Below are 23,568 nucleotides of genomic sequence, written 5' to 3' on the forward strand. Positions count from 1 at the left end.
GGCCTGTAGGTCAGGCACAGATCTCCCCTCAAAAGCCTATAGGAGACAGAATACATGGATAGAGCCTTGAGGCAGTCTGCATAGGACATTTTACTTAAGCCCTATATTCTTTTACTGAGGAACCTCTGTGGACATTCCAATTATTGCATATGCCTGGTTAGGTAAATACTAAAGGGAGCACTGTACTCGGGGATAGGTCTGATGAATGCTGAATACAGCGGAACAATGACTTCCCTGGACTTAGATGCCATACCCTTACGTTACACAACATAGAATGATTTCCTCACCTCTATAGACACATGATGGTCAAAGGCTACATTACTATATATGTGTGTCCCTAAGTCCCTGACTACTGGGTCAACTCTAAGGGGTGTGTTGTCAATATGATAGTTACCTGGGTTTGGTGACTTCCCAAAGGAAACTGTTATGAATTTTTTGACATGTAGTTTTAGTCCATGGCTCTGACACCAGTTGTTTGTCTGTGTCAACCCCTCCTGGAGAACATTTGTGTCAATATGGGATTCAATGGCAGCTCCTAATTTGCAATCATCTGCAAATTTAGTCAGCCAGAGACCACTGACATTGGCCTTGACTTCAGAGAAGTAAATGTCAAAAAGAAGCGGTGCAAGGACTGATCCCCGAGGGTTTCCACTTGTGACTGGCCTCTTTGTAGAGGACTCATCAATTCTAACTTGCTGCATCCTGTCAGTGAGCCAGTTGGCTATCCACTGGCTAACATATGAGTTTGTACCTTTATATATTTATGGGAGCTATTAAGTATGTCAAACTTTTGTTGACACAGTTTAGTAGACAAAACAGATGATGACATTTGTCTGAGTGTGCTACATTACTGGCACTATGGAACTATGCACTTTCACTTGTATTCTGCAGTCCTGGAGTTGGAATATATATAATTAGCATGGGATTTTGGGAGACTGCAATTTTTTAATTGCATAATCCAAAGTTGTGCTTCAGAGCATAAACAGTTTACTGTCAACCTTTTGATTTTTTTTGTGTTGATGTTAGAGATTTTGATGTTTGAGTGTTTAAATATTTTTAAGTACACCCATTGCTCTCAAAAAACATTGACTTGAAGCCAGGGACACAAGTGCCTAGTAGCTTGTGTGGGCGTTCACAAAATCTATTATGAGTTCAGGAAAGCAGCTATAAGGAGGGTTAGGATTAGGGAGATAGATTTTAGAATTAGGGAGTGAGAAGGGTGGCTTTAGGCTTAGGGAGCAGGAAGGGAGCTTCAAGTTTAGGAAACCATCAGGGAATTTTGATTTAGGGAAGGAGGCTAGAGTTTTAGATTTAGGGGGTGATAAGGGACTTTAGGATTTGGAAGGTAGAGTAGGGTAATGGACCAAGGAGTTAGGATGGGAACTGGATGGGATCTTTTAGTTTAGGGCTTAGGTTCTAGGGCTATTAAAATGTATAGGATTGGATAAGGGGTGGGCTATGTAGACGTGGAACATCAGGCTATTGGTAGTTTAAGCATTGGCTTTTTTGAGAAAATGTCAGCAAGCAGTTGTGTCACCAGCTACTAGCACATGAGCACCTGAAGTAGACCCTATAGTTGTTTATAAATATATATATGTATATATATATATATATATATATATATATATATATATATATATATATATATATATGTATATATATATATATATATATATATATATATATATATATATATATATGTATAAAGAGAGAGGGAGGGAAAGGTATGTGTGTATGTGTGTGTGTGTGTGTGTGTGTGTGTGTGTGTGTGTGTGTGTGTGTGTGTGTGTGTGTGTGTGTGTGTGTGTGTGTGTGTGTGTGTAAACTTTGTGCTAATAATGAAAAACTGAATTTGGGTTAGGAAAATAATAAAGTAGAATTCTAGTAGCTTTGGTAGGTTTTCTGTTAAGTAAAGAGTAATACCAAGGCTTCATACTAAGAAATGGCATCATTTATTTTACATGTACAGAGGCAGAAATTTTAAAGCAATATTTAAATGAAGGGATATGGCATTAAAACAATGGGATACTATGTTGCAAGAATTTTGAAAAACCTTCCAACTAACTTTCAGAAAAAAAGGTATTTTTGATTCAGTGTTATTTAAAAAAATGTCTTATTTTGGACGCAATTCTGTTTCCTATTAGTAAAAGGAAAAGATCATTAGGTGTAATATTTTGTTTTCTATTACATCCTAGATTGAATCACATAAATATTGATGCATTGCATAATCATTAGAAATGGATGGACTGTGGTTGACTAACCCTATAATTAAGCTGGCTTCCATGCATCTCTTTTTGGTAATAAAAGCATAATAAAAAAGTTTTCCTTTGTAGAATGTTAATACGTACAACATTTTTTGGAACATAAAAAGCCAAGAAAGGGGCAATGTATGTTTTGTTTCAGAAAGTGAATTAAGGAGTACAGAAAATAATGACTTGGAATGTGAATATTGCAAAATGCTTTTGATAAGAAAGCAATCATATGAGGCAGTAATGAATAAGTATTATATAGTAGAACTATAAACGGATTTGTGCTGAGATAACATATGAGGTAAAAAAATTGAAAAATTTTTCTCAAGTTTGGAGATACTAAGAATTTTATAACATTTGCATTTAAATAAACTGTTACTCAAAGGGTTCATGCTTATAAATGTTATGAGGAAAACCAGTTCTTGCATTTAAAACTGAGGAAACTTCTGCATTTGTGCCCAAGGACTGAAAAAATGGTACAGTGTACAGAACATGCGACAAAGAAAGTAGTACAAATAAATATGGAAAGCATATTTATGGAAAATAATCCAAAAATGCCAAGGTTCACTGAAGCACACACACCAAGAGTGATTTTATTAATGTAAGACACAAAAAGCTTCTATAGCCACATTAACTCCACATTTCATATACATTTTTGTCAAGATATTTCATCAGATGCAACACAGGAAAAACAAAAAAAAAACTATTTATACAATATCACACTAGTTGTCATTAAATAATTAACCTTATTCAATCAATAAAAGCATTTTAAAAGTTTAAAGCTATATGGTACAAAAAAGCTTTGATTCTGAAAGGAAAATCATAAAACAGGTACTAATAAAGTCAGCTATAAAATCAATATTCAAATCTTACTAAAAAATATATACATATAAAATATATAAAAATACTAAATGTTGTGTGTATTAAAACATGTCCAAAAATCCTGATTAAATTTTAAAAACAGTCTTAATAAAAAAATGATTGCAAAACACTGACATAAAAATCATCTAGCTGCTCTTAATTTTAAAACTGGTACTAGAGACACATTCTCATTAAGTCCTGCGAGTCTATAGGTCTCCAATATAACCTGTATTCAAACCTGGCCTCCCACAGACCACCCCTGATATCTTGGGGGATCTCCTCTAGCATGAAAAATGAGAATGTGGCTGTGGGACAGTAAAGTGTATGCTTGGAAAGAGCATTATTTGGATTTTTATTACTTATGTCTCTAGTATGTTTGTATATCCTTCTCTGTAATACTCTCTCAGTTTTACCACATAGAGGGCTGGACACTTCTTACAGGTCACAACATACACCAAACCAATAGAATCACACGTATTGTAGCTAGAGCTTTTTATAAGTTCAGTGAAATGTTTTATACCTATCTAAGCCACCCCCCCCCCTCCAAGTCAGGCAGATGGGATCCTGATTTACTGCCGAATACAAAAGGCAACACAATCAGGAATGAAGCATAATGCCTTTGCAGTGCCAGTATTCACAAATGAATACAAGCACTAGGTGTGGGAAAATCCTCTCAAATTTCAGAACTTCCAGCAATTAAAGCAAGTATGCTAGCTGTTGAGCCACATGGAAAAGAGGTGGGGTATGGCATGGTATTTATGATGCTATAATAGGGCTGATTGTTGGTAGAAGGCAGGGGAAAAAGATGCATTTTATTTATTTATGTACATTTGTTCACTGGATTAAAACCGTGATTATCCACAACCAATTATAAGCTCAGCCTAGGATGAAAACACAACAAACATATAAGTAATAAGCATGCATACAAGAAAAAAAAAATCAGTATAAACATTGTAACAGCAATAGATTAATACAATACTATATAAATATAAATATGAAATCGAAAATATTAGTTTAAAAAATGAATGCAGAAATAATAGAATAGAATAAAATAGAGCAGAATGCATGGAGTATATGATACATACACATCCTTTCCTGTGACTAGAATGTCCCAGGGATTACAAACAGCCCTCCTTGCTTAACTGATTATATTTGCTCATTTTCACCTAATGTGACAATGTTATTTATATTTTCTTGTTCAGGCCAATCAAAAGTTATGCACAAGGACAGTTGTCTATTCAAAATATGTTTTATCACAAAAAATATGTTTTCTTTGAAGATGTAATTCATTTTAGACTTCAGCAATCAGTGCCTATCCAGTTGGGACAGCAGTGATGTATGTATGTGATGTCATGTATAAAAGATGCTTAAAGGGACTTCTATGTAAAGCTTTACCACTAAGGTTTTTGTACATGGTAATTTTAGTTATGTTATATAGTCCTATCTCGCCATAATTCTTGCTGGATGGGTTCGGAGCCGATATTCAGCTCCGACTCGGCCGATACTAAAGCTCGAGAACTTTTACTGGCTGAAGGCTAACCCCTATCCCATGGTGCCTCACAGCAATTCCCCAGATCTTGTTTGCCACAAAAGCTTCGAGGTTGTCTCCTTACTGGCTCATTGGCTAAGTAAAAGATTTATTTATTAAATCTTGCTTTTTTCTGCTCTCTTTTTTTTTCCTTATCGTGACTACTTTTAGTCTCTAGCTTGTTGTGTGATTGTACTGAGTGTTTGACCCCTATTTCCCCCATAGGATTGTACGGCCTGTTTCAGTTAGAGGGCCGTAGTTGCCCATTTAAGTTAGAGGGCCTTTCCTCCCTGGATGTTTCATATATATATAAAAAAAAAAAAATCAATAAAAATATATATAAATATAGGATCTTTCCCTTCTCTAGCTTATTGTTCTTGTCTGTATTGTTATCAGTAGATAGTAATTTAGTATAGTTAGTGTTGGCATATTTCTAGATAGATTCTTAGTTTGTTCCTGTTAGCATGTCTAAGGAAAATGACAGAGAACACAAGGACCATCGCCCTTCGGGGTTTACAAAATGTGATAAATGTTCAGAAAAGATGTCTTTGACAGACAGTCACACTAGTTGTGTGTACTGTTTAGGTGAAGCTCACTTGCAAGAGCCCTGTGCATTTTGCCATGCCTTCAGTACCAGAGTTTTGAATGAGAGAAAACGTAAATTGATTGATAGGTGTCTTATGACCAGTTTCTTCCAGGAACAGCTGGAACTTGGTCAGACAGCTCTTAAGACTTCTAAACGTAAATCTTTGGCTCCAGTTTCGAAGCCGTTGAAAAAGTCTAAAGCGTCGGAACCAAGGAGTTCTGGCTATGATTCCGCTTTTTCTCTATTGGTACCGTCGGTCTCTTCGGTGCCGAAACAGCCTTCAGTACCGAGACAATTACTTAACATTGACCCTGTCTCACGTACTTTGAGATCTGCTATTTTGGAGAGGAGAAGATCTCCTTCTGTCTCCACCCGATCCTGCAGGACACACTCAGATGAGGACATCGAGTGGGTGGTGAAGAGGCTGATTTCTGACCCAGCTCTGGCAAATAAATTGGCCCCTCCGGACCCAAAGGCTTTGGAGCCAACCCTTTTGCAAACAACTGCTCCTCCTCTGACGGCTTCACTCTCTGAGCCAATCACTTCAGGTTCTTTGGTGTTGGATCCGTCGGTTCCAAGGATTCTCCCTGCTTCCTCAGAACTGATAACTCTATCCTCAGTGGCTCAGTCAGGAGCCAAGGGATCTGGGAGCCGACGCTCTCGAGTCGACTCCAAGGGGGATAGTCACCTTGGGTTTTCTTTGGAACTTACCTCCCTCTTGGTGCTTCGGCTCGACTCAGCTCGGTTCCCACATCTGCTTTGGAGCCATTCTCCCTTGCTCAGAGCCGACCATCCATCTCCTCAGAGTGGAGGTCTTCTTCGGAGTGGGGGGGGGAGGCTTTCAAAGCAACAAAGAAGGCTTTATCCTCTGCAAAAGCCATACCTTTGGAACCTGTGTCCCACCAGCAGCAGGCAGCAACCTCTTCCCCCTGCCACCCCCACAGCGTAGGGAACCAGAGACTCAAGCAGCCCTCATTGGAGATGTCCCCTCTTCTGAGACCTCCCAAGATTATCCCACTGGAGAGCTCCCTTGGAAGAGACTCTGTAAGAGGAAGCATGTTGACTCACCTAAGTCTGTCACATCTGACACTGATTTGGAGGAATCAGAAGGGTCCCCTAGATCCCCCTCTGAGGATGTCTCTTTTTCTGACATCGTATAAATCCTTAGACAGAGGAATGACTGGAAGACCTCTAAGCCTACTGAGGATGAATCAGTGTATCTTGAGGCCTTTGGTTCCCAACCTTCCACCTCCTGGGTGACACCTCCTTATGACCAGCTCTTAGGGGTCATATCACGGAAAGCCTGGACCTCCCCAGACTCAGTGGAGCCTGTTCCAAGGAGGCCAAACAAATTCACGACTGCATCGGAAGATAAGTCCTTCCTTTCCAAAGGAGTTCCTGTTGATGCTATGGTGGTAGCAGTGGCCACCAAGAAAGAGTTGTCTGAAACATCTTCTAATATCCATCCTCCTAACAAGGAGTCCAGGACAATGGATAGGTATGGGAAGCGTACCTTTTCTTCAGCGGCAGTTACTCTAAGATCACTGAATTAACTTACCCATTTCACTCGACTTCAGAGGGATCTCCTGAAGGAGTTGGGAGATACCCTTCAGGGTTCAGTAGCTCCAGGATCCATGGATAAGGTTTCTGCATAGCTCTCCACCCTTACATCAATAGCTAACTCTTCCAATAGGCTATCATATGCAGCAGATGGAGCGAGTAGGGCAGCCGCAGCAAGAATCTCTCTCAGGAGACATTCTTGGATGCATCTTTGCAGCTTCACGGAATCCTTTAAGTCTTCCCTCACCAACATCCCCTTTGATGGTTCATCTCTTTTTGGACGTCAGGTGAAAGAGACCTTGACCAGGTACGAGCAGGAAGGGAAAACCTTATCTGCTATTGGAGTCCGTTTCTCTCTTACATCTAGACCCTATCCCAAGGGCAATACAAGAGGGAAAATGTGGTTCCGTAAATCCCAAAAAGGTTTCCCTCAAGCACAAGGTCAACCCTCCCCTTGGGGCTGAGGGGGAGGATATAATGGAAGACGCTGTCCTCATGGCAGAGGAGGTCTGCAACACCAGGGAGATAGAGAAACCTTCTCGGATCATCCCTTCCATCGCCCCTGAGGAGTTGCCCAACTGTCCATCTTTGGAGGCAGTCGGGGGTTGTCTATCACTGTACCCAAGTGCCTGGCTAAACATTTCATGAGATCGTTGGGTACAGACCATAGTATCCAGAGGTTATCTAATCCCCTTTGTTTCTGATCCCCCAGTAAACCGGTCTCTCCCAAACGTGCCAACCATTCAACTAGACTGTACTACATAAGAGGTCATCTCATTGCTGCAAAAAAGAATCATCTAAGAAGTCCCCACAGAGCAAATAGGATCCGGAACTTACTCTCGATTCTTTTTAGTTCCAAAAAAGACAGGGGACTGGAGATCAATTCTATATCTCAGCAGACTCAACAAGTCCATAAAGAAATCAAAGTTCCAAATGATCACTCTGCAGTTGATATTCCCTTTTATCGGGAAAGACAGTTGGGATGTACTCAATAGATCTTCGGGATGCATACTACCACATCAAAATGGACAGGCGCTCCAGAAGACACTTACACTTCCGGCTGGGAGCCAGTCATTTTCAGTTTCGAACACTGCCCTTTGGCCTCACTACAGCCCCCAGAGTGTTCACCAAATGCATGGCAGTGGTAATGGCTCACCTGAGATGTCAAGGATTCCAGGTGTTTCTGTACCTAGACGACTGGCTCCTCACTGCTACCACCAAGCATCAACTCATCAGAACCAGGGACTAGACTCTATCCTTGTATGCCAGTTTAGGCATCACAGTCAACCTGAAAAAATCAGCCTTATCTCCATTGCAGCACATTATATTCTTAGGCTCAGAAGTAGACTCAACCACCATGTCAGCAAGACTAACACCAAAAAGAGTAGAATCATTACGCAGCCAAGTCAGATCCTTGGTAAACAGTCACAAAGTTCAGGCCACGGTAGTCCTTCAAGTCCTAGGGACTATGGCTTCCTCCATTCTATTAGTTCCTCTAGCCCATCTGCACATGAGAGTACTTCAGTGGCAATTATTTGCCCAATGGTCAATGCAGGATCTTCTCCTCTCTCATCAGATTCTTATCACAAACACCTGCAAGAAGGATCTGACATGGTGGTCGCATACGGAACAACTTCTCTTAGGTCACCCTCTTCTTCCTCCTCAAGAAAAGGCAGTTTTGACCACGAATGCCTCCCAGATAGGGTGGGGGGCATTATCCTGGAATGACAGTCCAAAGTACTTGGCAGAACCATGAGAACCACTTGCATATCAATATTCTGGAGATGAGAGTGGTGCTATATGCATTGCAAGCACTTCACAGCTCTCTTCCCACCGGGACAGTTGCAATTCAGTCAGACAACATGTCTGTTGCATGGTACATAAACAATCAAGGGGGAACCAGATCTTACCCACTTTGATGAGAGGCCTTAAGAATTTGGAAATGGGTGATGGACACTCAATGCTTTCTGGAAGCAATGCACATCCCTGGGAAGTCCAATGTGATAGCAGACAAACTCAGTCGAGCAATACTCATGCCTCACGAATGGTCCCTGAATGCAGAAGTTGCGAAAGAGATCTTTCACAGATGGGGCCAGCCTTGCTGCAACCTATTTGCCACACACCTGAACACCAAATGCAGCAGCTACTTTCCCCTAATTCCCCATCTGGGGATGTCACCCAGAGATACTGTAGTCCACGATTGGCTCCTTTATGCCTTCCCACCTTTTCCTCTTATTCCAAAGGTAATACAGAAATCGAAACAGTTGAGGAGCACCCTGATCTTCATTGCTCCTTATTGGCCTCATCAAGTCTGGTTTCCCTTCCTGTAGCCCTACCTCATGAAGGAACCATGGATTCTGGAACCATCTCCAGACCTCGTTATTCATCAATTGGGGCAGTTCCATCCTACCATCCACACTCTAAAATTGACATAGTGGCTGCTCCAGTTCCACTTATAGCCATGTGCATTTCCCTTTCACCTTCATTCAAACACATTCTGATTTCTTCCCACAAGCCTTACACTAGGAAGTTATACTCCAGCAAATGGCAAAGGTTCTCTATTTGGGCTGTAAACAATGGCTTAGATCCCTATACAGCTCCTATAGAATCTATTTTGTCCTTCCTTGTGCCCATCTTTCATGAAGGAGCTGTGGCTGCTACAGTTAGAGTTCACTTAGTTGCCATTTCTAATTACCATTTTGGCTACATGAGAAATCCCATCATGTCCCACTCTTTGTGCAAAACATTTTTGAAGGGAGTTCTCCATCTCAGGCCTCCAATCAAACAGCTACCAGAACCCTGGGACCTAAACTTAGTTCTCACATACCTAATTTCTTCCCCCTTTGATCCCTGTTCTTCATCACAGCTGAAATTATTATCTTGGAAAACACTATTCTTAGTAGCCATAACCTCTGCTAGGAGAGACTCAGCATTGCAAGCTCTTACTATTCAACCTCCTTACATTGTTTTCCACAAGGATAGAGTCACACTTAGGACTAACCCTTCCTTTCTTCCCAAGGTATGTTCAGAACATAATCTTAACACTACTATTGAGCTACCAGTGTTTTTTCCAAATCATTCTAATAAATCTGAATACAGGCTACACCAGTTGGATATCCACAGAATTCTCAGGTTTTATCTACACAGGACTAAAGAATTTAGAAAATTAGATCAATTATTTGTTTCCTTTTCAGACAAAAATAAAGGTTTGCCTGTTTCTAAGGTTACCCTTTCAAATGGCTTTCAGATTGCATTTCCTTTGCTTATCAGACTGCTGGCAAACAGTTACCCAACAAAGTTAAAGGCCATTCTACAAGGGCAGTATAACCTTCATGTGCCTTTAGATCTAGGCTCCCAATTTATACTATTTGTGCAGCAGCTACTTGGGCAAGACCACATACCTTTGTTACTCATTACAAATTGGAATTGGCCTCCCGGGACAGGTCTTCCTTTGGGTCCACTGTGCTGAAGAGTCTCTTCGCTTGAGCCACAAGGGATAAAGGTGCTAAAGACGCTGTCCCATCCAGCAAGAATTACGGGGAGATAGGACTACATAACATAAAGAAGTTATGTACTTACCATAACGTTCCATGTTTGTAGTCCATCTCACCTACATTCTTGCATCCCTCCCTCCTGCCCCCTTCTTGTTCCTGGAGGATCTGGTGGAATATACTTATGCTGTCTGACCTGGTTGTAGTTGTTGTCCACATGGCATGGATAATGTTACACAATGTTTGTTGGTATGTACACAATCATATGTATAGTTTCATAACTATTAGGTTCTTATTGCTTTCTTGCAAACAAGATCTGGGGAATTGCCGTGAGGCACCATTGGATAGGGGTTAGCCTCGAGCTAGTAAAAGCTGTAGGTGAGATGGACTACAAACAAGGAACGTTATGGTAAGTACATAATTTCTTTTTATCAGCCTTTGTGGAAAACATCAAGTCTGATACAGCACTATGTTAGCAACTGTTTGATATTCCAAGATTCTACAGTGTGAGTCCCAGAATAGAGAGAACAGAATAAGTAAAAATGTGGACTCCTATATTGAGATTGCTGTTTCTCAGAAAATGTTCTTTTCTCTGCAGTAATACAATCTCTGAATTGGAATGTTTGGAATGTTTTGTGTGTGTGTGTGTGTGTGTGTGTGTGTGTGTGTGTATATATATATATATATATATATATATATATATATATATATATATATAAATAAGATATATTTATATCTATATATATATATGCACACATAGAGAGAGAGAGAGAGAGAGAGAGGGCAATCACGTTAGATGTGTGTGTGTGTGTGTGTGTGTGTGTTCAGGGGCTGCAGGGGGACCTGCCTCTCCTCAAAAAAAAAAAAAAAAAAAAAATTTAAGGAGAGTGATGCTTCCCATTTGTTTTTCTCCTGTATTTTTAGACTTTTTTCTTTGAAATTCTGGGGCTTCCACTGATGAGTCATGGGATTACAGCAGGAAATGCAGCATGCTGCATGCTTTTTACAAGGAATTTGAGTGAATTTCCTATGTAATCACAGGAGGAGGGACATGTACCTGAATTCTCCATGAATGCAAGGCATGCTCTGTTTTTTTACCTTGTCATTTTCCCTCTAAGTTCTAAACTCATTAACATTTTAAGAGGTACAGGACAGCTTGAAGGTCATCTGGCATTTATAATATGCAAGTGAGTTTTTCCTAGGATGACATACTATGACCAAGCATACATTAGCAGTAGTTAAATCAAGAGAGATTCACAGTGATGCCCATTGTCTATTATTCCAGTAGTAACACTCTGCTAGTTTATGATCCGTAAAGCAAGTGGGAAATGGTCATTCATCAGGAGTGAATTAGGAAGAGAAGTCTATAAATCAAAAGATGAATACGTTTTACACGGTGAATTATGTCACTTTCAACCCTTTGTGTGTTAGCAATGTTTTTGTTTTTTATGTCATTATTTATTTGTTCAGAAATTGAATCCAAGTAGTATTCAAATGCTCAGATTCTAGAAAGATAGGTTGGGTATTTGATTTCAGCATAGGCTTTTAAGTCGATGTCTCTGTGTGCTGAAGATTAGCTCATCTGATAAAGGAGAAGATGCTTTGGAAAGACATGACCACCTTTGCAATACCCTCCTAAGGTATACAACATATACTTTTATTACACTGACTTGTATCTTTGGTTCTTCTGAAACAGACTAAATGTGGTGAATTGTAACTATTTTTGTAACAAAATTTACAGTTAGGTCACTAAGCATATGACATTTAAGACATAAATAAGAATAATGTACATAGGTATTTGTTTCTAGCAGCTGGTTACATTTCAGCTGTAATATACAAGCTGAAAAAGCAATGGAGGTGAAGTGCTGAAAGGCAGGTATATAAGAAATGATTTAACTGGTATGTGTTGGTAGAGAAGACCCTGACAGAATGCAACAGGCCAGTCTGGGATTCTATTTCTGTAGATTGTCTGTGTCTGATAGGTCAGCTTTCTTCTGTTAATAACTGTAAAATACACATGCTTCCTCTGATAACTGTATATGAGGAGCAGACTTTCTCCTTTAGTGTTCTACAGAACAGCTCTTCTGCATTAAACTCTGGCCCTTGAGAAGATAAATTGCAGGCAGCTCCATTAGGCAACACTTTCAACTGTGGAATTTACAGTTTACTGAGTTATCCCAGTAAGCAACAGTCCATGAGAGGAGGGATACTATGTATAGTTTAGCCACTATGAAAATTAGTAGCCATATCAATGAAATAGGCTTGAGCTTGAGAGGTTAGGGATCCCAAAGAGAAGAAGAAATCGCACAGATTAAAATATAGTAGAGGAAATGTCCAGAGTTAGGAGGTGTGCAGCTCAGAATGATCCATTAGTCAGTTGCTGATGTCTGAATTGTCAGTATACAATTACAGGTGTCTTCCAGTGTTGAAATTATTGACATAATCACATGGACTTTGCAATGTACCATATAATATACTATGATTTGTACTCTCCATTGGGTAGAGAGTGGAGGCGGGTTCCGTCCTTAAGTGGACTTTATGATTGCACTAGTTCTTGTTATCAGTTTTTGGCATATTACAGTTGTTGTAAAGACTATAAAATTAATTTGACACATAAAACTGGTTGAGTGCTGAGAAGGCGACAGTAATATTGCAGAAGGTGCTGGTAAAATGACAGTTGTTACCTGCCACCTTTTCAGATGCCGAAAGTGGGACAATTTTATGCAAATAAAACATTTTGTAGGACAGACCATATCCATAGCCAGTGCAAAGACTTGGACTTCACCTTTTTGTCAAAATAAGAACATGAATTTTTTCATATAATATTAAGGTGTTTCAGATACAAAATAAGTATTTTATGCAGCTATTAGTGGAAACTTAGGAAATATTTTGTCCTAAAATTGCAGGACGTGTCATGTTTAAAAAAAATGTGTAGAAATATATAGGGTCTATATTATATAGACGAAATTTCAAAATTTCAAATGATCACATGAGCGCAAATGCAGGAAATCGCAATTGTGTGGGGGCTGCACCCCCACACCCCCCGCTAATTATATATTCCAACTCCGAGATCGCACTACAGTGAGGAAAGGGCAAATTTTCCGATTATCATTGTACCACAGTCTCAAAATAACAATTACGAAGAATGGCATTTTCGACTTCTAAGCCATTCGAGATTTTGATTTTTCATCGATCTAATAGGGACCCTATATATATATATATATATATATATATATATATATATATATATATATATACACATACACACACACACACACATATATATATATATATATATATATATATATATATATATATGTACATATACATACAGTAGATATAAAAAGTGTACACACCCCTGTTAAAATGACATTTTTTTGTGATATAAGCAAATGAGTCCACAATAAATCATTTCAAAACTTTTCCCACTTTTAATGTAACCTATAACCTGTACAATCCAATTGAAAAACAAACAAGTCTGTTAAGGGGAAAAAGTATAAAAAAATAAGCATACAATAAGCTGGTTGCATAAGTGTGCACACTCTTAAACTACTACTTTGTCAAAGCACCTTTTGATTTAATTACAGCATTCAGACTTCTTGGGTAGAAGTCTATCAGCATGACACATCTTAACTTGGCAAAACTTTGCCCATTCTTCCTTACAAAAGCACTCCAAATCTGTCAGATTGCAAGGGGATCTCTTGTGGACAGCCCTCTTCAGCTCACAACACAGATTTTGTATTGGATTTAGGTCGGGGCTCTGGCTGAGCCATTCCAAAACTTTAATTTTCTTCTGGTGAAGCCATTCTTTTGTTGATTTGGATGTATGCTTGGGGTCATTGTCATATTGAAAGGTGAAATTCCTCTTCATCTTCATCTTTCTAGCAGATGCCTGAAGGTTTTGAGCCAAAAGTGACTGGTATTTGGAGCTGTTCATAATTCCCTTCACCTTGACTAAAGCCCCAGTTCCAGCTGAAGAAAAGCAACCCCAAAGCATGATACTGCCACCACCATGCTTCACCGTGGGGATGTTGTTCTTTTGGTGATGCAGAGTGTTGTTTTTGCGCCAAATGTACCGTTTGGAATTGTGGCTAAAAAAGTTTAACCTTGATCTCATCAGACCATAATACATTTTCCCACATGCTTTTGGGAGACTTGATGTATTGTTTTGCAAATTTTAGCTGGGCCTGGATGCTTTTCTATGTAAGAAACGGCTTCCGTCTTGCAACCCTACTCAATAGTCCAGACATATAGAGAATATGGGAGATTATTGGCACATGTAGTACATGACAAGTACTTGCCAGAAATTCCTGCAGCTCCTTCAGTATTGCTGTAGTTTCTTGGCAGCCAGCATCCCTGACCAGTTTTTTGTCATGTCTTTTCATCAGTTTTGGAGGGACATCCAGTTCTATGCAATGTCACTGTTGTCCCATATTTTCTCCACTTTTTGATTACTGTCTTCACTGTGTTCCATGTTATATCCAATGCTGTGAAAATTTTTTTGTATCCTTCTCCTGACTGACACCTTTCAGCAATGAAATCCCTTTGATGCTTTGTAAGGTCTCTGTGAACCATGCCTTTTGCTGTAGCAGTCAACTGAGTAAATGCCAGGAAAATCCTACTAGGACAGCTGAACTTTATTTGGGGTTAACCAGAGTCTCTTTAATTGATGGTAGGTGTGTACCCAAGAAGACTAAATGATGTAATTAAATCAAAAAGTGCTTCAACAAAGTATTAGTTTAAGAGAGTGCACACTTATGCAAGCAGCTTATTGTATGTTTTTTTATTTTTTATATTTTTTTCCCCTAACAGATTTGTTTGTTTTTCAATTGAATTGTACAGGTTATAGGTCACATTAAAAGTGGGAAAAGTTTTGAAATGATTTATTGTGGTCTCACTTTTTTATATCTTAAAAATCTGGCATTATAACAGGGTGTGTACATTATATCCACTGTATATGCATGTGTGTGTGTGTGTGTGCGTGTGTGTGTGTGTGTGTGTGTGTGTGTATATATATATATATATATATATATATATATATATGGTTTCACTTCATAATCTCGAAATGCTGAAATCTCGAATTTCAGCATTTCGAAACTATGAACCCGAGCCATTCACAATCACAAAACCCACAATCACGAACATACATACACCACATAATACACATGCCATTCTACCCACAGCACACAGACCACACAACCCTACACTACATGTAAAATGGGGGGCAAGACCCCCTGCACCCCCCACATCCCACTGCTTATATATACCAACTCCGAGATTGCACATTGCAAAAAAAAAAAAAAAAATCTCACCACGGCATTCTACACTCACTCATACACAAATACAGATCACACATAGACAAACACCAACAAATCCAACACTCACACTCATACTTATACCTCCCTACCCTTACCCACACATACAACTTACAAAAACACACACATACACTTACCTTCAATTCCAGACACCATACCAGCCAAACACTTCACGTAACATACCGGAAATGCATAAGCGCGGATTCGAGATAATCGAATTCGCTCTTATGCACTTTCGGCATTCTGCATTTTCAGCTTCATGGTCTCGCAATGCTGAAATCTGAGATTTCACCATTTCGAGATTATGAAGTGAAACTATATATATATATATATATATATTGTACATTGTAGCCAGGGGCAGATCATAACCCTATGTCTGAGTGCTGTGATATTCCTTGCTTTTATTTGACAATAAAAAGTCCTTATACGGAGCAACCTTTTACTGCCAAACCTAATAAAAGACCCTTGCATCAGACAGCACTGAAAATATTATAAATTACTAAGTAAGGATTACTCTGTCACTACAGTCATGTTTTATCTGGGATACTGTACTGTATGTTTAAACTATTGGTACAGTATAAACATGAAGGCACTAATAGTTTTTGTCTTTGGTGTATCATGCATGAATATTTCTGCAGGTCTCTTATTGATTACTGGGAGCCCAGTTAATGCTTTCTGAGATTAGGGAATGACATTTTCTGCTCAGCAGTCTATCATTACTTAAGGTAGACATATGTTAAGCTATTAATATAAAATAGCGCCTTTAAGTGCCGGAGTGCTATAATGCTGTTAAAGCTGAAGAGTAACAATAAAATAAACGAATGAAAAAAAAAAAACATTTTGTTCCAGCTGGCCAACTAAAGCACAAATGACATCAGACACAGCCAGAAAAAAAGTGATCTCACAATGTCCAGCCTCACCTTTGGGGCCACCTACATTCTTTTTCTCCTGCCAGTACTAACTCAAGAGGATATCTTAGCAATTTAAAATTAAGAATTACAATGCACCTGATGAGAGGTTTTAAAATACCTCATTCTGAATGCTCCTGTTCAATTTTGTGAGTGTTGTAAAACCATGCTACTGTGGGTGCATGCAGGCAAGGAATTTGATTATATTTATTGAAAATCTAGGAAAGCAGGAGAAAAAAAGAATGTAGGTGGCCCCAAAGGTGAGGCTGGACATTTGCCTTTGGGTCTGATTGAACAGTGTCCTTGGTTTTTGTTAGCTAGGCTTTCAGTAGGTGTGAAAAATGTAATTAGTGTACTGTTATGAGAGGTGTGGGTGTAGAAAATACTAGATGAGAGCTTCGACTGACAAGTATAGATGTCACCTTGAAATGTCACTCTATTTAGGAAATAGCATTAAAGATCTATCTACTAAATTATGTTGAAATTAAAGTGTGAGGAAGGTCTGTAAACTCTTGAATAAATGAGCTGAAGAGAAGATCATAAGGAAAGGACCTACCAGAAAAAATGAAATATGTTGGATGATCTGTAATGATATGAGCTGAGACTCTACTAGCTGCAAATAGTTAAAGAAACCTATTAAAGTATGTTAGTGATGATAATGATACCAAATAATAAAATTATTAACAGGTAACACATTATACAAGATTCAAATATATCACGCAGCAGAACTCCTTTTTTGGTTATCAGGTAAAGTTGGAATTGATAGCCTGTAACACTCTTGGTCACCTGCCATGCATTTGTTCAAGTCAATGATCATATTAAGCAATAAAAGTACACAAAAGACTGCAACCTATAATAGTGTCCAAATTTGATACGACAATAGACAGTTGGTAGCACAATGAAAAAAAAAGTTTTATAATCTTGAAGTGTAAAATGATGTTGCTGTGATTCTGGTCTGTGTCTAAATGTTATATTTCATTTCCAAAATGTTTGTTCAGGCCACAGCTGACTAAATGGATGAAGAAAAATGGGGAGCTGCCACAACACACAACACAAGAAGGCAACATCTTGACTTTTACAGCCCTCAACAAGTCAGATGCTGGTGTTTACATCTGTGAAGTTACTAACATAATGGGCTCTGTGGAAGCCCCATTCTCTCTCACTGTATATGGTAAGTACCTTCTCCAGTTGCCAGTTTATTTTTGTATGCATGTATATATGTTGCATTCAACTAAATGAAAGAAACCATGAGCTGGTGTGTTATAATGCTAAGATAGTATAAAAAGTTAAAACATACTTTATTGAGAATGCTTGTTCTTAACAACAAAGCACATCCTAAATATATAGATTTGCTATCGGAGTTTGCCCTTAGGAAGGGGTTAGGGAGATCTGATGTTTGGCATGTTCAGAACAGGGGGCATATGCTGTAGGAAATGTTCACATAGTTAGCAAACAAGTTAGTGAAGCATGTGTGTGTCATATTTACCAACTCCAGATTGTCCTCCAAATCTTAGATGGAGGAGGTTTACAGTAATCAATTCTGTGTTGTGAAGACTTGGAAGTTACAGTATTTGGAACAAGATACAGGGCTAAACTTCCCTTGTGTCAGTGGTAGTGGCAAATATTCTCTGAAGAAAATAATTCTTCAGTTATCCACTCATCCAGTAAAGTGTTACCTGGGAACCTGAGCCTATTCTGGTATTTAGTGGATATAAGGCAGGGAAAGATCTCTTCTTTTATAGAGTGCTAGGCCATTACAAGGCCCACACATATATGTGTGCATACCCACAGGCACTCACAGTATATGAACCAACAGGTAATTTGCATGTTCATCAATTCACCAGTAGCACATGTTTGGCTGCAGGAGAAAACTGGAGCACATGGTAAAATCCAAGATGGGCACAGGGATGATATGCAGACACCGCACAAAAAGAGACTCGGGTAAGAACTGAACTGGAAAAATAGACTCTGTGACTGAATATCAAAAACTTGCAAGTCCAGTGCCATTCAAAAAATTGAATTCAAACCGAATTCAAAACTAATACTACATCATGCATATGCACCATTTACCCCTTCTCAACTTAGCTTTTCTTACCGTGAAGGTGCAGTAATTTCAAACTCAGAATAGTTAAGCAGAGAATTCTAAGCAAAAGTTACTCTGGCATTGCTAATTAATAGTTACTCTGACATTGCTATGATATCTCTTCAATGCTTGTTAAGAGTTGGTACTGTAGTCTTGCAAGAGATAGCTTGAAACATTTCCATTTCTCTCCCATTTATGATAAAGCCTGGTTTTGGGGTCTTAATTCACTATTTTAATATAAGAGATAAGGTTTAATCCTTCTGCCACTCAGGATATGTATTTCATGCTAAGCCAGCATTACTTGGCAAACAATGTTTTGGTTTATTTCACGCAACATTTTCAGCTGGCAAAATCTTTACTTCTTTCATTAGGGAGAATTCCTTCACTAATTTATTGTTCAAAGATGTTAGATTGGTTGATAGAGTTTCTGAAACTTTCAGAAAGATGCTGATCGAAATGTATATAGAAGCTCTCAACATGGTGATTTTAAAGCTCAAGCGGTAGAAGGTGTATAGTATACCTAGTCCTTAATATTGCATAGTCAATGGTGTCTATAAAATAAAATTAAAATTGTCTATATTTGCAGTTGCTACCAGTCCTGAGTATCAAATATCTATTGTGAACTGTAACTTTTGCTCTATTTAGCAAAAAAAGGCTTATTTCAGGAAAAGGAAATACGAAAATCCAATGTGCCAGTGTGAGCACTGGGAAATCTTCTCACTACTGGGTACCTTTTTTTATAAATAGCAGTCTTCTGTTTCTGATAGTGAGAAGCTGCAGTCACTGCTGAATTAATAAACAAAGTAACAGGACACACAGTATTTGTTCTGATTCATTAAAGCTTATAATTCGTTATAATGCAGAACTCCCCAGAACTTAGACCAGATTTCATCAATAGATTAGACCTATGTTTTATCTTTACTGAATCTCATAGACTGTATAAAACAAATTTGTACCTCTTTGTCTGTGCTTGTCATACAGGTATCCCTAAGCAATGCTGACTGACTTCTGACAACCTTAGTTGTCCCGGTCCCCTTCAATAAACACGTCACACCGAATGACATTTGACAACCTTTATTAAACTTCCATAACATAGCTTTGACCACCACACTTATTAATTACAACTGGACATAGTACAGTTGATTCTAAACACAGCATAAACATCCTTGTAATGTTAATCAGGACAGCGTACCTTCTCATCCTGCCCCAGTAAGCAGGGTCCATACCTCTGCTCGCTTAATTTACTTATGAAGCAGCATCCAAGACTCACTTCATATCCCATTTATTGAATTACTCTTCCAGTCAAATAATTCAGGGTGATATGATCTTACTCATCCTGACCAGTAAGCAGTGTCCATACCTCTACTTGCTTACTTTACTTATGAAGCAGCATCCCCATCTCACTTCATACACCATTCCTTGAATTATCTTCCAAGCAAACAAGCAGTGTCCTTACCTCTGCTTGCTTATCTGTTCAGCAAACTTCCTCCAGCTACTCTTTTTCCTTTCCCCAAATCCTTGAAATGAACATCCAGACACCAGAGGGGGATAAGAAGAAGGCAAGCCTGTTCCTCTTCTCTGCCTACTCCAACTGATAAAATAACCACAATCCCCACCAACCTACCAACAAAAAAGGGAGGGTGGGTGGGTAGCAAGTTCACGCCAAAATGTGATTACTTACCCACCTACACTTGTCTAAACCCCTTAAGCCCTTCCAACACTTACCTCATTTCCTCCCAATCATCCCTCCCTCCATTTAACCCTTTCATCTCCCCAACCCACTTAACTCCCACTAATATATCAATCTAACCCCTCTTGAAGATGCCCCGGGACAACTTTGTTTGTTGCCAAACCTAATTTCTTTAACGATGATGATAACTGGTACACTAGCTTCAATGCAGTGGCATTGTAAGTGTGCTTGAATTATTTACTGTCCAATGAGCATTTTATAGGGATCACTAAATTAGCAGCATTGCTGGTGTAAGACATGAATGACACAAAAATTAAAGAATGTTAAGGAGAAAAACTTGTTACACAATGATCTTAAGTTCTGATGTTCTTCCTAGCAGAAGTGTTGCTATCTAATCATGTGCATGGAGCTGTCCCTAATCTGGCACCCCTCCTAAACTTTAATGTGAAGAGAGGGAAAAAAGCTTGTGTTCATGTTTACAGAAAAAAAACTTAATAAATAAAGTCTAAAAAAGATCTTCTGACAAGATGAAGAGCAAAAACGAGCCTCTCTCTTGTGCTACAGTTTCTGACTGAATGCCTGCTACAAGGGAAGTGCTTTAGCACATACAATTGCCAGAAAGCACTGAAGAGTGATGGGCTTCTGCTGATCACCCCCTCCAACACTTTGCACTAGCTGTCTCTGTCCCCTTGTTCCCACACTAACTATGGTGTTGTTTCTTACACAGAGAAAGGATTTAACTTAAATTTAGAAATTGGGTGAGAAAATTAGCAAACGAATTATGAACTGACTTAGTCAGCATTCACTGTCCATTGCATTATATATTGAATGCTAAACCTTTATGGAGCATTGTTATCCAGCGATGAGTTCATAAGATGCAATAGCATTATTAGCTCATGGCTCTGTCACTACTTCAACAAGTATAGCTGCAAAGGCTGCAAGGCATGTTGATGTTGTGTTCTGCTGTTGTACATTGTAATCAAGAATGCACAAGCTAGTGTTTTTTTTTGTTTTCCTTAGGGACTTTGGTACGTAGTAAAACTTTGAGGATTTTAGAAGTGCACTCTGGGGTGTATTTTTTAGAACACAGCAGAAATCTGGCCTGAATCATGACATGTTATAGTGGCAATTCCTTTGACAACGTTTAGTGGTGAAGGAGAAGCAGTCTGAGCAATGTCACTTCTATAAGCCACAGCAGTCTGAGCAGTGTCACTTCTGTAAGCCACAACAGTTTGAGCAGTGTCACTTCCATAAGCCACAGCAGTCTGAGCAGTGTCACTTCTATAGGCCACTGTCTATTACTTTATTTTTTTTTTGTTGACATGAGATGCACAATAGGTTGCTAATGAATACAGTTATAACAAATAGCTGTGGAATAATCATTCTTGACCAATATGAAAGCAGACAACTGTAAACAAACAAACAAACAAAAAAACAAACAAATATAATATTTGGTAAGTTCTAATCACTTAGACTTTTATAATTAGGTCAACAGAATCCCTACAGTAACATTTGCTGCAGTCACATATAGGAATAAAACTATCTCAGAGAAGTGAATTACAAGGTGGGTGGGTGTTGAATGGTGGGAGGCAGAGGTGGATAGAAATTGGCTTAAATAGGAAAAATAATTAGAGAGACAGTCTGACTCAAAAATGTATTGTTGGCATACCGTCATTTCAGAGTCACATGCAAAAAGACGAAGGGGGCAAGCAGAAATATAAAGTACAAAAATGTTGGCGTGGACAAAGCAGGTGATTTTGGTGCTGTGCATTATAGAAGTCTAAGCAAACAATGTGAGATTTGCATGTTCTCCCTATAGCTATGTGGGTTTCCTTCCTACCTGTTATAACTTAATGCTTACTGACTACTCTAAATTATCCCTGCATGCAGTCTGCACTGTTGACTTGTGGCCTGTAATATGGCTAGAAAAGGTTTGCAAGCATTAGTTCACTTACTGATTGTTAACAAATAATTAAATTAATAAAAGTGCTATATATGCAAAATATTTTGGAATCACCATAACTGGGGCTGGTATATGAGCAGTGCTGCATTTTGGAGGCCGAAGATTATGTTGGCAGTGATTGTTGTTGTTGTTGTCGTTAAAACATGTTAAAAAAAGTTCAAGAGATTTAAGTAGTTTTGTGGAATCCCACAGACTGTAACAAAGTATGAAAACTAACTAGACAATACAGAGCAAGTGCAAGAGGTAAACAGAAGGCCATGAAGGGTGAAAGGGATAACATGAGCTAAGGATGTACAACGGCATTTAGAAATTGCTCATTGACAACCATCAAGCCCACCCCCACTGACTCATTTGCTCTGCACTCCTGACATAAGTCAAAATTGGTGAATGTGATGAGCAAGAGTATTTTACCAGGTTTTATGTTTTTATGTGTTTACATCAGAGTAGTACGGTCTACTTGGTGTGTCTGCAGCACTTCTCAAAGATGGTGACACCCAGAGTTCAGTCAGGCCAATGGCCTATGTGTGTTTTAACACATTTTAGACAAAAGGTAATTTATTAAGTAATAGCATTGTTTTAATTTTTTATTCCATTGTAACAACATGTATGCTTGATACCTAATATAAAATAATCATATGACCCAGAGGCTGCTGGGTGAAGAAAAAGAGTTGGTGTGATGTGTGGAGGCTTAGCTGAGATGCCTCATAAAAAATGGTCCAAATGGGTCCCTGCAGTTCGTAAAGCTGGCCACACATGCGCAATTAATAAGAAAAGATATGCAGCATGGTTGTATATAAAATTTAATAAAATCCAAAAATGAGTGCCTCACCAGCTCCAGTTGAAGTCAAGTCACTGACAGCTTCTCCGTACTCAACTTGAGAATTTTAAATCACTTATACAATGTACAAATCAAATGGTTAAGTATAACAGTATATCAGGAATATTAAAACAAACTGATGTAAATCATAAATGAATACAGAACACATATAACTGGAAGAAATGGTTAAAAATATGTATCATGTTGAAAAAATGGGTCTATATTAGCATATTGAATGGACTAAATAGTGAAAGCTATTTAGTCGATCCGATACTGTTGAAATGGCAAAATAGCAAAGACATGGAACATCAAATTTTTTCCCAGGGAAAAAATTTGGTGGGCCGTCTTCGGCACTTTGACATTTCCTCCACTATGGTGTGATCTCGGAGTTGGTATATTTAAGTAAGGGGGTTGGGGGGGTGAAGCCCCCCCACTTATCTTTGTGTTTTAAGTCTTTTTTTTTTTTTTTTGCGGAACAGCAAATTTTTTTTCCCTGGGAAAAAATGTGCTGTTCCGT

The 23,568-nt window shown here is 38.7% G+C and overlaps 1 protein-coding gene across 3 annotated transcripts in view; it reads left to right on the forward strand.

Moving 5' to 3' along the window:
• The window catches only part of CADM3 (cell adhesion molecule 3), a 1,289,148-nt gene that overhangs the window by 798,674 nt on the left and 466,906 nt on the right, over positions 1-23,568 (forward strand). For all 3 annotated transcript variants that reach the window (XM_044059344.1, XM_044059345.1, XM_044059346.1), the window contains exon 6: positions 17,497-17,669. In XM_044059344.1, the coding sequence (XP_043915279.1) occupies positions 17,497-17,669 (173 nt within the window). The remainder of the gene's footprint in view (positions 1-17,496; positions 17,670-23,568) is intronic.

The sequence above is a fragment of the Protopterus annectens genome, chromosome 17.part0, assembly GCF_019279795.1.
Source record: "Protopterus annectens isolate FY-2018-M chromosome 17.part0, PAN1.0, whole genome shotgun sequence".
NCBI lineage: Eukaryota > Metazoa > Chordata > Ceratodontiformes > Protopteridae > Protopterus > Protopterus annectens.